The 17166-nt window shown below is 41.3% G+C and overlaps 1 protein-coding gene across 4 annotated transcripts in view; it reads left to right on the top strand.

Annotated features, from left to right (window-relative positions):
- The window catches only part of CCDC85A (coiled-coil domain containing 85A), a 162514-nt gene that overhangs the window by 41163 nt on the left and 104185 nt on the right, over positions 1 to 17166 (top strand). The window contains exon 3 of one of the 4 annotated variants that reach the window (XM_025184187.3): positions 6248 to 16454. The exons of the other annotated variants lie outside the window; for them this stretch is intronic. Within the exon in view, the coding sequence (XP_025039972.1) occupies positions 6248 to 6264 (17 nt within the window). The 3' untranslated portion in view covers positions 6265 to 16454. Of the gene's footprint in view, positions 1 to 6247; positions 16455 to 17166 lie in introns of those variants that run through there. 4 annotated transcript variants of the gene reach the window in all.

Below are 17166 nucleotides of genomic sequence, written 5' to 3' on the forward strand. Positions count from 1 at the left end.
ACTTCACTTACATCCGCACTGCAATCACGTTCTTTCAAAAAAAAACTCGAAAGAACAGACATTGGTAAACCTCTTTCTATGAGGAAGAAGCCTTTTTCCAAAAGAGCTCTTTTGGAAAAAGGCGTGTGTGGATGGGGAAGAGGGAGTTCTTTTGCAAGAAGAGGAAAGAGGAAAAAGCACAGGTGCTCTGGTGGCCACTCTGTCCATAGTAATCACAGCTTAAATGCAAGATGGTGTCCATTCAGTGTGGACGCTATCTTTTGAAAAGGTAGATCACTTTTTCGATGTGCTTTTATGTGTGGACGCTCTTTTTCGGAAGAAGTTTTTTTGAAAGATGTCTTCTGGAAAAGCTTCTTCCGAAAGAAGCCTGCAGTCTAGACGTAGCCTAGGGTGTGACTTCTAATTTTTAAAGGATACCCTTTTGTCTCTAAATGCCTCTTTTTTGTGTTTAGCTATGGTGGCCTTTTTTGGTCCCCTTAACTGTTTTTTTTTGGAGGGATACATTTGGTTTGACTCTCTACTAGGGGTGTGTGTGTGTGTGTGTGTTCCTTTATTTTCCATTTAACTTACTTCGTCATTTTTGCATAGCTCCTCTTTTTGAAGTGTGTGGGTTTCTTTGGCATTACATTTAATTACTTTATGGTCACTACTACTAAGGCGTTCAGTTATAGTCACTGCTCCAAGACATAGTCATTAATGGTAGCTAGAAATGTTATCTTTGCATCCCATCCTTAGGTGAAATGTTTCCACTTAATATGAGGATAGTTGAAATCCCCCATTATGATTGAATTTTCTGTTTTTGTAGCCTCTTAGCTCCCTGAGTTAACATACTTGTCAGGTGGTCAGTTGTATATTCCTGTTTATATACCTTTATTATCCATGTATGGAATTTCTATTCATAAAGATTCTATAGTGCAGGTAGATTTTTACTGTATTTTAGTCTATGCTTTTTTTTAAACATATAGTGCCACTTTCCCACCTGCCTGATTTACTCTGTCATTCCTCTATATTTTGTACCCTGGTATTACTGGGTACAAAATATAGGAATGACATGGATTGTTATTCTTTCACTAAGTTCCTGTGATGCCTGTTCTATCAATGCCTCATTTAATACCAGTACAGGTTGAACCTCTGTGGTCTGGGAATCTCTGGTCTGGCAACATCTGTGTTCCGGAAGGACCACAGATGTTGTGGGACTAGAGAGCCCCAGTGGCAGAGGCTGCTGGTGGCTTGGAGTGGAGCCTGCTGGCAAGGCCCGAGGGGCAGGAGCACCTACCTGCGAGGCACCAGATCCCACAGCTGGCAGGGCAGGAAAGCTAGAGGGGATCTGAGCAGAGCTTGTGGGGCAGCGGAGCCTGCAGCCAGCAGGGCTGCTGGGAGCGGCTGCTGCAGCGAAACGACCTCCCCAGGAGTGGCCAGCCCCGCTCATAGAGGAGAAGCTTTGCTGTGGGCTCTGTAGCCTGCTCCCCAGGTGGTTTTGCCTGTGGTGGGCCCTGTGCGACTGGAGCTGCCACCCTGCCCAAAGTTAACCAGAACCAGTAAGCCTCACCTGTTGAGGGTTAACTTTAATATCCTTACTTTGTATTTGGACTGTTGATATTTGTATACAAACCTTTATAAAAATTGTCAATACTTTAGTTGTCTGCCTTCATGTGATGGAGTTTCATGGGACTCTTTTTGTTGGGCTGTTTCTCTTCATTTCCTGCCTGTACTTAAGCAACAACTTTCCTTTTCTCTTTCCTAGAATATAGAGCATCCCTTTTAATAAAACCTTTCCTAATGGATATCTCTGTCCAAACTGTGTGTGCTTCCAACCCATCGATGTTTCCTGAGCCTTTAGTTTAAAAACTTTTCTCTGACCCTTTTAATTTTACATGCAAGCATTCTAGTTTGGTTTAGGAAGAGCCCATCCCTCCTGATAGGTTCCCCAGGATGTTAGTTCGAACTAACTTTCATAGGCGCTACATTAGCGCTCCGTTAGTTTGAATTTAATTCGAACTAGCGGAGCGCTTAGTTCGAACTAGGTAAACCTCATTCCACGAGGATTAAGCCTAGTTCAAACTTACTAGTTCGAATTAAGGGGTGTGTAGCCCCTTAATTCGAACTAGTGGGAGGCTAGCCCTCCCCAGCTTTCCCTGGTGGCCACTCTGGCCAACACCAGGGAAACTCGTCTGCCCCCCTCCTGGCCCTGGACCCTTTAAAGGGGCACGGGCTGGCTATGGTGCCCGTGCCAGGTGCAAGCCTGTTAGCACCCAGCCAGCAGACCCTGCACCTGGCACGGATCGAGCCACCCACCCGATGCACCCCAGCCCTCCCCCACTTCCCGGGACCAGGCTGACGGCTCCCGGGAGCTTGCCCGGGACCGCAAGAGGAAGGCACCCGCCTGGTCTAGTGCAGACATCGTGGACCTTGTCCACGATCTCCGCACTAGGCACAGGAAAGTGGCCGTCTAGGGCAGGAGAGCTGCCAGCCTGGCCCCCAGGAGCAGGTGTGCAAGAGAATCAAGGGTGTCCAGTGAGACCCCCGACCCTGAGCCCTGAGCTTACAGTGGCCGTCCTGGGTCAGACCAAAGGTCCATCTAGCCCAGTAGCCTGTCTGCCGACAACCGCCAACCCTAGGGACCCTGGAGGGGATGGACCGAAGACAGTGACCAAGCCATTTGTCTCGTGCCATCCCTCTCCAGCCTTCCACAAACTTTGGGCAGGGACACCACTCCTACCCCCTGGCTAATACCACTCCATGGACCCAGCCTCCATGACTTGATCTCACTTCTCTTTAAACTCTTTTCTAGTTGTAGCCTTCACAGCCTCCTGCAGCAAGGAGTTCCACAGGTTGACTCTTTGCTTTGTGAAGAACAACTTTCTGTTACTAGTTTGAAGCCTGCTACCCATTCCTTTTCTTTGGTGTCCTCTAGTTCTTCTTTATGGGAACTAATGAAGAACTTTTCTGTATGCACCCTCTCCACCCCACTCATACTTTTAGAGACCTCTATCCTGTCCCCCCTCCGTCTCCTCTTTTCTAAGCTGAAAAGTCCCAGTCTCTTTAGCCTCTGTTCATATGGGACCTGTTCCCAACCCCTGATCATTTTAGTTGCCTTCTCCTCTCCCAGCCTCTCTCTTCCCCTCTCCCACCTCCTTTTCCCAGTCTCCCCCAGTTTTGTTCAATAAAGACAGAGTCAATGTTGGAAGACACGTTATCTTTATTTTGTACATCAAGAAGAGGGGCTAGGGAAGGGTAAGTGGAAGGAGGTGAGGGGGGAATGGGGCACGAGCCCCCGATGGGGAGGACTGGGCTGGCTCTGCGGGCTTCTGGAGGTGGAAGCTCTCCTGCAGCTCCCCAATTGCCCCCTCTCCCCAGATGGCAGCCTGCGGCAAGTGCAGCCAGGCTGATGGCCGAGTGGTGTGATGTGTCCAGTGTGGGTAGTCCAGGCACTCCAAGCCAGGACTGCTTTGCAAGCGGGGCACCCCTGAGAACTGTCTGTCCCAGATGGGGGTCGGGACCCTTTAAGCACAGCCCTCGGCTAGCCTGAGACAGCATCTCCACGCTCTAAGTCCTCCTCTGATGCCCTGCTGGCACTGCTTCCGGCCATCCTTAAGCACAGTTCAGGGTCCACTTAATGTGGACATGCTAGTTCAAATTAGCAAAACGCTAATTCGAACTAGTTTTTTAGTCTGGATCCGTTAGTTCGAATTAGCTTAGTTCGAATTAACTAATTCGAACTAAGTTAGTTCGAATTAAAGTTGTAGTGTAGACATACTCTAAGCCAGGGTTTTGGTAAGGTGGCCACAGGCCCGATCTCGTGGCTTGGAGGGGCCAGATCCAGCCCTTTGGCAGCCTCTTGCACACCTCGTCTTAGAAGGACACAGATGACGCCCTGAAAAGCCTATGTTCTGAAAAGCAGGAAGCTTTTTTTGTTGTTGTAACTTTAGAAAAGAGCCAGAAAGCCCAGTGAAGTTTGTCACCCATCCCTGTGCAGTCTGGAAAAATCACAGTAGCTACTTCATTCACTCTTCTTGCATAGGCTCCACAATATCTTATATAAGCCTACTTATGCAGCAGAACCAGTGTATGTGTATGTGTGTTTGTATTACATGGCAGCCTCACCACATGGTTAGATGTTGGTTTTATTTTTATTTTCTTGTAAGGGTATGTCTACACAGCTACATTATTTCGGAATAACTAGCATTATTTCGAAATAACGTGTCTGCATGTACATAGCAAGCCGTTATTTCGAAATAATGTCAAAATACTGTCAAGCTGGAGGACTTCTTACTCTGACTCCTGCAGCCCTCATTGTACGAGGAATAAGAGAAGTCAGAGGAAGAATGCTCTATTTCAAAATAAGTGGTGTGTAATCACTCCCAATTTCGAAATAAGCTATTTCAAAATAAGCTACACAATTGACGTTGCTCAATTTGCATAGCATATTTCAAGTTAAACTCTGGTATGTAGACACACCCTAAGAGTCTGTCAGAAAAGATGTCCACTGTAGCTGGAACATGAGAAAATAGGTTAAGTGCAGCAGTAGAAAAGAACAGAATACAGGCATTTAGTGGACAATACTGATAGCTCATGCTGTCTAGTTCTATCAGTACTGTAGAGCTGCTTAAAAGCTTAGCAATGTGCTGCTAAGCATAATCAGCATGATCCATCAGGCCAGAGACAATGCACATTATTCAAAAGTCAAATATGGCTTAGTAGTTACATTTTTCTTGTGGTTCTCTTTTCTAAGTAAACTTGCAGTGCGATTTGCCTAGCATCTTAGGCTCCAGTCCTCCAAGCATTTGTGTATGTACCAATGTTTAAGCACATGAGTGGTAGCATTGACTTCAGTTGGACTTAGTTCAAGTGCTTAGAGTTGAGCATGCATGTAAATGTTTGCAGAATTTGGGCCCTGGTCCTGTTTTGAAGGGCAGAACTGTGCAAAATACACACAACATAATTAGAACCACAAGAGACTCAACTACACTGAGGAGCTTTGTCACTGACTTCAAACTCAGGTCATGTTGACAGAAAGATGTCAATCAAATTTTGGCTTTGGAATCTCTATCTGATGAGTTGTAAAACAAATTCATGGGGATCAAAACCGTAGAAAATGTTTGTGAGAATCTCCGAGAAGAGAGATGGTCCAGCCTTATATTGCTCTAACAAGGAGCACAGACCCAATAGTCAAAGTAGCAAATGTAATTGCAAGAAAGATTATAGTGGTGAGTATTGTTTTGAAAGCACAGCTTAGTTTATATAGTGTTTTCAGTTTTAGTTGTAGTTTATTGACTTTTAGAATAAATCATAAGCATAATGGAGCAATGCAACATTGTATTATAATGTTTAATATAATAACATAACAAGATTTAATTTCTTACATAAACAGTGGTATATGAGAGTCCATGTTCTCTTTTTAATCATTGTGTAATGAACCTTAGCACATAAATTCTGGCTAGCCTCTGACTGATGTAACACCATTGATTTCAACAGCATTATGCTTGGTAACAGTAGGGCTGCATTTGGTCCTGAGCATAATGGAGATTCATATATTACTACAAATGTATCAGTGACTAAAATAATCACAAGTCCTTCTTTGTTTTTCCTTATTTTATTTTCAATAGCTTATGAGGTGCTGTTTAGAGGATCACCGCTCAGAGTCTTGCAGCTGTTTAAATGTCAATTTTTGAAAAATGTGTTGCTGGGAGAATTCACTAAAGATGCTTCTGTGTTTTAGGCTTGCAGTAATGTTTTGCAAATATAAGCAAATAGTTCTACTGGATGCAAATTAGAATCTGATGATAGAGTTTATACCTACCTGTCCAGTGCTTGAAGCACATTGAAAGTATTGCTCATATTTTGTTTTTAAGTCCAATAAAAAATGCACAAACACTCTGATGTTGTGGTGATGGGTATGGCACAAATATCTAGTCCGATTAGGTAAAATTAAATTTATAAATGGATTTAAACTATTGAAATTGTATCTTTTACTGAGTGACCTTCATATTGTTTTATTTTTTAATGTATAAAGGGTGGATGGTACAATTTAGTGACTTAAATAGTCCCATGCCTATTATTTTTAACTCTTAAAATCTTAAGACCAAATTTTGATATTTTTATTGACACTTAATAGATCTTATTACTCTTCTTATCTCATGGGCTTCAGTGGGATTGCTTTTAAGATCAGGTGTGAATAGAGTGTCCACATTTAAGCCTTAGAATTACCAGGCTGGGTCAATGATTTTCTATTCTTTTTTTTATACAGATAGGCAGCAAACCTAGTGCTAACCCTCATGAAAATTGACCAGAGCATCGATCAACATCTCAGTGTGACTCCCTCAATCTGCTGATCCCTTGGTGCACTGCTACATCCAGTTATATCAGTACTCTTAAAAATAGTCTTAAACTACTGCTACTCTTGTTACAGATTGAAAATAATCAGGGTTATTGGTGTACTAGCAGAGAAATGAGCAGCACTATCTGAGCAAAAGTTCCAAGTCCCTCAGATATCTCCTTTCCTCTGAATTGCCCAGTCACATGGGTGTGGTTACAGTTATTATGATAATTATATGCTGAAATAGAGGTAAGGGATGAATATTGCAAGATGTAATTTTTCAAAAATTCTTGAAGAGAGGTGAAGAGGTGAGGCTTAATGCATTGAGCAACATTGGTATCAAGCATCTGTACCTTAATGCTAGTTCAAAGGACAAACTTCATCATGCAGAGCTGAATCTTTCTGCGGAGGGCTGGGATCAGTGGGAGATGGGAGCATTCTACACTTCACAGAAGTGGGATCATAGTGCTTATTTCTGGGCAGGCTCAGACCTGGACTACGCAAAGGAGTACGGTGGAATAAAACTTCATGGGCTGTCCAGATGTTGAATGCAAATATTTAGGAATAAGTGGAACTAGTTGCCTGTTTACTACATCCCTGAATTGGAAGAAATAGGGAATGGGTGAAACCACAAATGCACCTCCCCTTTTTGAGGTCAGAGTGATCAAGTCAGCATTGGGATATTATATATATATTTAGTAGATTACTAAGACCTTCCCAACTGCCTAGCAGCCAGGAGGAAGCTGAGGAGAAATTGAAACAAAGATGAATGGCTGAATCATGATGCCTGGCAAGACTACTCTTCAGATGAAACTGTTTCACACTATCCCTTGCTGAAGGCTGTGCCTACGGTTGCAAGTCACCCTTAAAGTCACCACCCTATGAGTTTTTCAAATAATACTGTTTGAGTTAGCAGGGTGTAAAAAAAAGAATATCTGAAAAGTTTCTTAACTGTTTAAAACTGCCTTTCCCACCATGTTTGGACAATACACGTTTATAACATAATTCACTTTTTTTTGCTGAGACAAAGCTTGAGAAATTACATTCCAATAGAAAATGAATGGCAAGAGGTGTTTGGATTGGACGCACAATTAACTGTCACGGTGTTAGCATGACACCATGACAAGGTGTATAAATGTATTGGAGATCCACAAAGGGTCAGAAAAATCAGTAGGAAATATCCTGACAACATGATCCTGTGACAAAGCAGTATTTGTTTGAATTTGCTGTCTGTGCACGTACTTGGAAACATCCATCCACATTTGATTTAGAGAAAGAAAATCCATCATTGACAATACACTTTGAAAATAATGAAAGCTTCTTATTATGTACTGTATCTTAGTGATACAGTCACTGAAAAGATTAGGTCTTTAGTTAAGGTCTGAAAAACAATTCCCTACAGTTCAGAAAACAGATTGAAGCTTTTTCCAGTAATTTGTTATAAGTATGTTTCTTTGAAAATTACCAAGATACTAACTAAATAATCTTACAAAGATAGCAAGTTGCAAAATTTTCTTAAATAATTTTAATGCATAGAAAAAATCATGAGATTAATACACAACCCGATTACTTCTATTCTCTCATCTTGTCTAAATGGTAATTCTGATAAATTTCATAGAATCATAGAATCATAGAACTGGAAGAGACCTCAGAAGGTCATCAAGTCCAGCCCCCTGCTCTAGGCAGGACCAATTCCAACTAAATCAACCTGGCCAGGGCTTTGTCAAGTCGAGACTTAAACACCTCTAGGGATGGAGTCTCTACTACTTCCCTAGGCAACCCATTCCAGTGCTTCACCACCCTCCTAGTGAAATAGTTTTTCCTAATATCCAACCTGGACCTCTCCCACCACAACTTGAGACCATTGCTCCTTGTTCTGCCATCTGTCACTACTGAGAACAGCCTCTCTCCATCCTCTTTGGAACCTCCCTTCAGGAAGTTGGAAGGCTGCTATCAAATCCCCCCTCACTCTTCGCTTCTGCAGACTAAACAGACCCAAGTCCCTCAGCCTCTCCTCATAAGTCATATGCTCCAGCCCCCTAATCATTTTGGTTGCCCTCCGCTGGACCCTCTCCAATGCGTCCACATCCTTTTTGTAGTGGGGGGCCCAGAACTGGACACAATACTCCAGATGCGGCCTCACCAAAGCCGAATAAAGGGGAATGATGACATCTCTGGATCTGCTGGCAATGCTCCTGTTAATGCAACCTAATATGCCATTAGCCTTCTTGGCTACAAGGGCACACTGTTGACTCATATCTAGCTTCTCATCCACTGTAATCCCCAGGTCCTTTTCTGCAGAACTACTACTTAACCGGTTGGTCCCCAGCTTGTAACTATGCTTGGGATTCTTCCGTGCAGGACTCTACACTTGTCCTTGTTGAACCTCATCAAATTTCTTGTGGCCCAATCCTCCAATTTGTCTAAGTCATTCTGTACCCTATCTCTGCCCTTAAGCGTATCTACCTCTCCCCCCAGCTTAGTGTCATCGGCAAACTTGCTGAGAGTGCAATCCATCCCCTCATCCAGATCATTAAATCCCCTCATCCAGATCATTAACACCAACCAAAGATATTGTGGGGATAGACACCTTTCCTGGAGGATGCCAGAGAAGAGAAATGGATTTTTGGGCTAGACAAACAAAATTAAAAAAAATATTTACACGTCTTAAAAATTAAATTTTAGAGGGCAGATCCTCTGCCTGGAGAAAAGACTGTGGTAACAGAAGCTAGTTTAATGAGTGAGGATTGAAGACATATAAAGATTCTTTTGATTAAGTGCAAAAATAGCTTTTCAAACAGATAAATATTTATTTTGAAATTCAGATTTCAATGTAAAATAAACTATACTTCGATTGAGAGGCCATCTTGATAATAATGTTCCCTGCAGTATAGGTAGTTTGTGCTCAATGTTTTGTGTATTTGGAATTTCTCATAAAGAGGATTTTTTTTAAACAAATTATTTGTGTTTTGAAGGGATCATTACTAGTATGAGAAAGTACCCAACCTTGGAAGCAATTAGGTATACAGACTATGCAGTTGGTTAAACAAATAAACATTGTAACTAGATACAAGAATATATTTGAAATGATACAAATTAGTTATGTAAAGAAGAAATAATACAAGGATGTAATCAAGACATTGTTATACTGATAGGCAGAAGACCATGCATATGGAATAAGACAGTTTGTAAATGAGTACTGGACAGATACTGGTGGACAACTCTGTGTATAGAGCTAAAAGTGGCATTGAGGTATGTGAACAAGCACTTACAGCATTTATTGTCATATTTCATAGCCAGAATAATTTCATGTTTGTTTTCAAGTAGTGCTTTTAGACATGGTCTTCTGACAAAAATAGAAGAGTATTGTGTATCCTGGGTTGAATTCAGCTCCCAGTTCCACCGGTGTAACACCACTGAAATCTCATTTATTCCAGGTGTGAATACTGAGGGCCGATTTTTGGAAATTCTGTGTTCCTAAGTGAAGAAGTCGCATAGGTAGTGTTCTCTTTGTACTGGTGTCCCTGTATTTCAAACAAATGGTACTGGATGATGAAATGTGCTGGATACCTACTCTTGGGAACCTTGGAGAGACTGGCTCTGACCTCAGGGAAGGCTGAGTCATGATAGGAGTATGAATCATGTATCAGATCACTGAAGTCAATGGAAAAATCTTCCACTGACTTTACTGGTTGTTGGACTAGGTTCTCAGATATGAGTGAAAGGGACTATAAGCCTTTTCCTAAAAACTGCCACAAAGGGGCTGGTGAATTGGGACACAGGAAAAGCCAATTGGGCTGAGGAATTCTAGGTGTTATAGCAAAAAATGAAAGCAAACAAGAGTCCACCATAGAAATAAAAACATAATTTATTCCATTTCCAGTTTCATCTCCAGTTCCAAATAATATCACTTCGAAAAAAAAAAACACAAGTGCTTGAAATAAGCAAAGAATTCCCCTTTTAAAAAATAGTTTTTCTAAATATTTCAAGAAGTGAATGCCCACAGATTCCCATGGCCTTTATACTCACCATGAGAAATTTCACAGACTTATGCTGTGAACCATGGTTGCTCAGAGTGATGTATGTGAAAGACTGGCATTTAGCTTAATTGATTGGGCCTCATAAGAAAACAGGATAGTCCAGATCCTCAGCTAGTATAAATCGACTTAATTCCACTTTCATCAGTGGAGATCCTCTGATTTACACCAGCTGAATATCTGGGAGGGAGGCTTCTAAATTATTAGAGTCTAGTATTAGTCTTTTGAAAGCTCCACATTTGTTAATCATATTTGGAATGTGATATGTCCAGAACATAATTCTTAAGGTACTGAAAAGGATAGAAGGGGTGAGGTAGGCTGTGTATTCTCACAAGAGTGAAATAAAATTACTGTTCAGCATTAGGGATGTTAAATTTCAATGAATCAGCTAATCGAGTAGTCAATGGAATTTCCATCAACTACTCAATTAGTTGATAAGAGGGAGGTTGGGCGCTCGCTATTCTGGCTGCGCTTCAGGCTTTTAAATGTAGTCAGAGTTGCCTGCAGCTCTTATTATATTTTAAAGGCAGAAGAGCAGTGGGGAACACATGTTCTGACTGTGGTGCTTCAGCCTTTGAAATGTAGCAAGAGCCCCGGGGGACTCCTGCTCCATTTCAAAAGCAGAAACACAGCAGGGAGCAAGGGACGAGTGGGGACTCAAGCAGTCTCCACTTGCCCTGTGTTCTGACTGTGTTCAGCCTGCTTCAGTTCTTGTTCGCCCCTTGCTCTCTGAGGTGCTTCTGCTTTTGAAATGTAGCAAGAGCCTCATGGGTTCTTGCTCTTGCTACATTTCAAAAGCAGAAGTGACACAGTTGAAACCTGGCGTGAGAGGGCATTGCTTCAGTCCTCGCTCATGCTGTTCCCTCTGTGCCTCTGCGTCCCCTGTCCCATGTGGAACTGATGCTGGGGAGGAGCGGGGGGGAACTGGCTTTTAAGCGGCCTCCCCTCAGCACCAGCTCCTGCTTCCCCCTCTTGCTGACTCTCTCTGATAGAGGCAGCAAGGGAGGGGGAACTGACTAGTCGAGTCACTAAACTATCTAAATCTTATGCTTATCGGACAGTTGACTAGTCAATTACATCCCTACTCAGCATGGAGCTAACCCTTTGGAATGAGAGTGGTGCATGTTTGGAAGAGTAGTTCCAGGATATTTTGCTTAGGTTATCAATCACATTTTTGTTTTCTGTGAGAGCAAAAGTAGAGAGGAAATTTACCCTTGTACTGAGAGCTTGTAGGATAGAAATCTTTTGTGATTCTTTTGTTTGCATAGGGATCTGTGCTTTGTTCTTTAGAATGAGCTTTTGAAAAATACATCTGATTTTTGGTTTCTCACAGTAATTGTTATTACCAGTGTTGGAAAAGATGCGGGTAAGTAGAGAAGGAAGAGAGGGAAGAAAACATTGACAGTTCTAAACACATGCCTGTTATACTCTTAAGAACAGTAAAATCATAGTGATGATCAAGGGGCAATATTTCCTGGCTCCTATTGAGGTGTTATTTGTAGTATTCTTGTGAAAAATACAGAATGATACCTAGGGAAATGAGAAATGTTCAAAACTCCTCTTGATTAAAAAAAAATTAAATGACAAATTTAAGATACGGGGGATTATTCCTGCTCCCCTTGACTTCACTGGGAGTTTTGCATTAACTTCCACTGGGACAGAATCAGGTCATGTTGTTTTTCTGAGAGCCTGCAATGTCCACTATTTGTATTCAGATCACTGCTGATCTTAAAAATTCTGCTTAACTTCATGGAAGTTTAATTAACTTCTCTGTGTTGAGTATAAATATCACAGAAGTCACATGGATTGAATTGAGTTTCTTTCTTGAAACAGGATTTCAGGGGTCTGTATTTTGTTTTCTGGAATACATACCTTCCAAGGGGAGCTGTTCATCTGTAATAATAGTAATAATGTAAGGTAAGGAATGCTTCATCACTGTATACTATACTGTGGAGAATACAATTTTTGTGGCTCCATTCTGCATATTGTACATTGATGGTTTGTGGAACAAAGCTCTGGACAAAAAACTGCAAAAATTACACAAATGTAAAAATACATGGGGCCAGATTCTACCCGAAGACACAGACCTATTCACGTCAATGCACACAAATAGGCCTTTGTTCTTTGTTTTAGATAAATTAATGAATGATTTGTCAGTTAATAGACATAAGTTGATTGTGTGTGCTAACATGGCACCATTTTTATCTGACAGCTGATTGGATCAGGAAATACATCTTAAAGCTCTTTACAATTTGGAGGTGGTAAAATCTTGTGCATTTTTCTGCTGCTGCCTCTTTTCCTTCTCATCTATGTTGCTGTTTAGTGTTCTAGATCCAGCCAGCTAGCCAGATAGCTAGCCAGCCAGCTTGCTAGATACAGTCCATTTTTCTCAGTAGCAAACTGTATAAAATGCTGATATGTGGAAAGGGAAGGGACATTTCCAAATGATGCTTAAATCAGTGTTTGCGTTTAGCTTAGGTGCCTGGGAGAGAATCTAAATGTGGAAGAATTGCACAGAGTTCATCTATATAAGGGCTTCTTTGGATTTTTAGGATGACCATGAAGACTCTGCCCAAATGGGAAAGTCTCTCTCCCTTCATTTCCAGATTATACCCTAAAATGGTTTAGAAAATGCAAATGTGTACTAATTGCTTTTAGTATCCTTGAAGCTTCTTGTACTGTGTTACGGATGTTTAGCATACAAGACAGAGCTACTGCTCTAGGCTAATTTGAAAGCTGAAATAAAAGATAAGCTCTGTAAAGTTTAATTGGCTGAACTGTAGGAGGTGACACCACCAATTCAATTAGTATATAAGTGAAATGGTGAACAAAGGAAATGTCTGAAATTATTAAATTATATTTGCTGAGATAGAAAGTTTCAGTAGTTGAAATAGTTATATCATTTTCTAAAAATCCAACAGGTACAATGTTTGATTTATTTTAAACTCTGGTAAATAGAATGTGGAAACCTATTGCAGGATCTTGGAACTAGCCAGAGACCTCAATCAATTAAATAAAAGATAAAGATACTTTTATCACAATAAAGTGCTACTTCATGCATGAAATAGATGTCCTAGTTCTGTCAGTGATTTTGTACTCTATTGCCCTAAAAATGTGGAACCAACATGTAGAATTATATGTTAGTGGATTATTCACGAATTGCTTGTTTAGTTTGTCCACCTCGGCAACTTATTTGATCGAAAAACATAACTGAAATATATTAAGAAAAAAGAAAATAGTATTTGTTAAAATGCACTTTTCACAGTTATAGAACTTCAGTATTTTCCTTGAGATATTTTAGGAATATCTAAATCTAGTCTTATAGCCATTTATAGCACCCTGCTAAAACTAAGGGTTTGTGGCTTATTTTATTCTGGTTCCCTTTCAAGGTGGGGGGTGGTTCTGTTCTTTAAAGCCCTCCGTGGGTTTAACTTGAATGGTCTCTCGGTATTCCAACTCTTCCTGTGGGATCCCTCATGGTGGCTTCAATTACTGGGACACTCAGAGCTATCCTTACTTTGAAGTCTAGGGAGTTGAGGACAGAGCATTTCCTCAGAGTAGTTAAACACCAAGCTGCAAGGGATCTTAATGAGCCCAAATCTTGCCTTGTGTAGACCATATTGTGAGACCCATCTTTATACACCAGCTCTCACTCAGACCAAAAGTAACAGAGCAGTTCAGCAACATCTTCCTAGTCAACAGAAACCAATGGCTGAATGTATGCAAAGGTGGAGAATTAGGTCCTATATGTCAGTGCCCTGTGTTTAGGGCCCTATCAAAATTATGTGCATAAAAATGCATCATGGACTGTGAAATAGGGTCTCCCTCTGTGAAATATGGTCTTTTTTGTGCTTTTAGGCTATACTTATACTCATTTCAATGGGGAGACCCGAGTTTCTCAAACTGCAGGTCGTGACCCAGAAGGGAGTTATGGGGGGCAAGGGTATCACAAGATTATTTTAGAGGTATTGCAGGATTGCCATCCTTACTTCTGTGCTGTCTTCAGAGATGAGAAGTCAGAGAATGACACCTGTTGGCTGGGTATCCAACTCTGAAGGCAGCACCCCATCAGCAGCAGTGCAGAAGGAAGGGTGGCAATACCATTCCATGCCATACTTACATCATCTCAGCAGCCTTCAAAGGTGGGCAGCTGCAGAGTGGCAGCTGCTGTCTGAGGGCCTCCAGACTATATCCATGCATCCTCACTTCTGCACTGCTGCTGGCAGCAGCAGCTTTATCAGCTTTAACCCTTGTCTTTTTCTGGGAAACTACTGAGCAGTAAACAAGTTTGACCTCAGTCTCAGCTCATGAAAGTTATAAGAATGGCACTGAGCCACGTATGTGCACACCTGGTAAACAACTGTAGTATAAGATCACTGGGAGACCTGCCCCTCTGTGAGTCTCAACAGGGACCTAAACCTCGAAGGGTGCCCTGGGTCCCCCAGTTGGAGCCACGTCCACTGCGGCCTAGTGCGAGGTGACCAGAATGGGACTCCCCGTAGAACTGAAGGGGCATAAGCATTTCCAGGTGCCTGTTACTCATTTATGCATTGCTTCGCCTATACTTATTGGCATATTACTTTTGCAGTAACCATCTGGCAGTATTAAGCCTGTAATTGTAGTGATGTAGCGAGATTAATAAAAGCAACTATCTATCCCTAATCGACTCTGTCTTGAAGCAAATCCACAACCCCGTTGGGCTCTGCCCCTGTGAGTTGTCAAGTGCCTCAGTGCCCTCACCATAATCTACAATTACACCACCATGAAATTTCATATTTAAATAATTGAAATAATGATATTTACTATTTTTAAAATCTGATGATCATGAAATTGACCAAAATAGGCCATGAATCATAGGGCCCTATCCATGTTCCATTTAGCTCTTATAATTTTTTTGATCTGTTCTACCTATAGTGACTACTGGCATGTCAGTGCATTTAATATTTTAAAAACAACAAGAAATAAACATCACGATCAAGGCATTTCTAAGCAACTGAAAATCATTTCAGTTCAATGTATACTTCAGTAGGAAGCAAGATGTCAGAACTCAGTATGTCCATGTATAAAGTGTACAATGAAAGTAACATTTGTTACCTTATGGATATTCTTATGTTTAATGCAGCTGTTTCTTCATTTTACTCATTTTATAAGATAAGCACGGAGAGGCAGGGTCATTACTTGTATGAGCATCCAGACAACCCAGGTGCTGCAGGCAGAGATGTAGATAATGCAATACACAGCATTTTCCCTCTGAGTCAGGAATAAACATAGGAAGCATTGAAGCTGAGAGATTAAACTGAAATCCTTCTTACTTGTTTAAAATCCCAGAGACTTTTTATGAGAATGGAAGAGTTTTCCAGTGTTTTGTGTCCATCTGTTAACATGGGTAATTACATTTTGCTTACGCACATTCCCCTGTAATTTTAACTGGATACATTATCATTCACTTCTTGTCATGAACTGTTACATAGTGCAGCAGCGTGCTATTAACAGTTACTTTTTGTGCCAAAAGCAGGCAAAATGGTTGCTATATCAAACTAGCTAAGTTTTGGTTTTGGTTACAAGTCCATTGAAGTCATGTTTGTAATGGATAGCAGAATTTGCCAGGTAAAGCTTGATACTAAACTTCTTTATATTGATTTGACTTTATCACATTCAATGAAGTTCTTCTGTGAGCAAGAAAGAGCTGAGATTGAGAATGGTCCCTCAGCAGAATGTGAATTATCAACAAAGGTCCTGCTGATACAATGAGACTCCTGAAATTGAATTTCTACAAATCTTTACAATATTTTCATCATCTGAGATAGTGTTTATGTTAAAAAGAAATATATTTGTATTCCATCCCAATTCACTGCCATTACTAAATTTAACTTCTGAAGATTTTATATAACTATAAGTAATGTGTTATCTAAGGCTCCAAATTATTCTGCACTGTGTCTGAAGGAAAATTCCATGTTCCTGAACTTTTTGCTTTTCTCTCTGTCATTGAATGGGTCCCTCACTGACAGAAATGCCCTACACAGGTTTATTCTTTCTCTGTCTTGGAATTATAGTTTCCCACACATAATCTTCTGAATAATCTTTAATTTTTTTTTCAAAACTTGTGTTAGGCCTCTGTCTATCATGGGGTATGTCTACACTACCCCGCTAGTTCGAACTAGCGGGGTAATGTAGGCATACCGCAATTGCAAATGAAGCCCGGGATTTGAATTTCCCGGGCTTCATTTGCATAAGCGGGGCGCCGCCATTTTTAAATCCCCGCTCATTCGAACCCCGTGCCGCGCGGCTACACGCGGCACGAACTAGGTAGTTCGAACTAGGCTTCCTAGTTCGAACTACCGTTACTCCTCATTCCACGAGGAGTAATGGTAGTTCGAACTAGGAAGCCTAGTTCGAACTACCTAGTTCGTGCTGCGTGTAGCCGCGCGGCACGGGGTTCGAACGAGCGGGGATTTAAAAATGGCGCGCCCCGCTTATGCAAATGAAGCCCGGGAAATTCAAATCCCGGGCTTCATTTGCAATTGCGGTATGCCTACATTACCCCGCTAGTTCGAACTAGCGGGGTAGTGTAGACATACCCATGGCTGGTAAAGGAAATAGCCATCCTATTATTTTGCAAATTCCTGTGGTCTGATTATATGAGAACCTATGTACCTCCTTCTGACATTGATCTGATCATAACTGATCACTGTAAATTATTGATATAATTTGTATTAAAAGCCAGGAAATGCAACAAGCCAAGAAACAAAACAAAGCCAGAAACAGTTCTGCTCAGTTAATATCCTGCACTTGGGATGGAAGAATCCCAAGTAC

The sequence above is a fragment of the Pelodiscus sinensis genome, chromosome 3 (assembly GCF_052426305.1).
Source record: "Pelodiscus sinensis isolate ZL-2025 chromosome 3, ASM5242630v1, whole genome shotgun sequence".
Classification (NCBI taxonomy): domain Eukaryota; kingdom Metazoa; phylum Chordata; order Testudines; family Trionychidae; genus Pelodiscus; species Pelodiscus sinensis.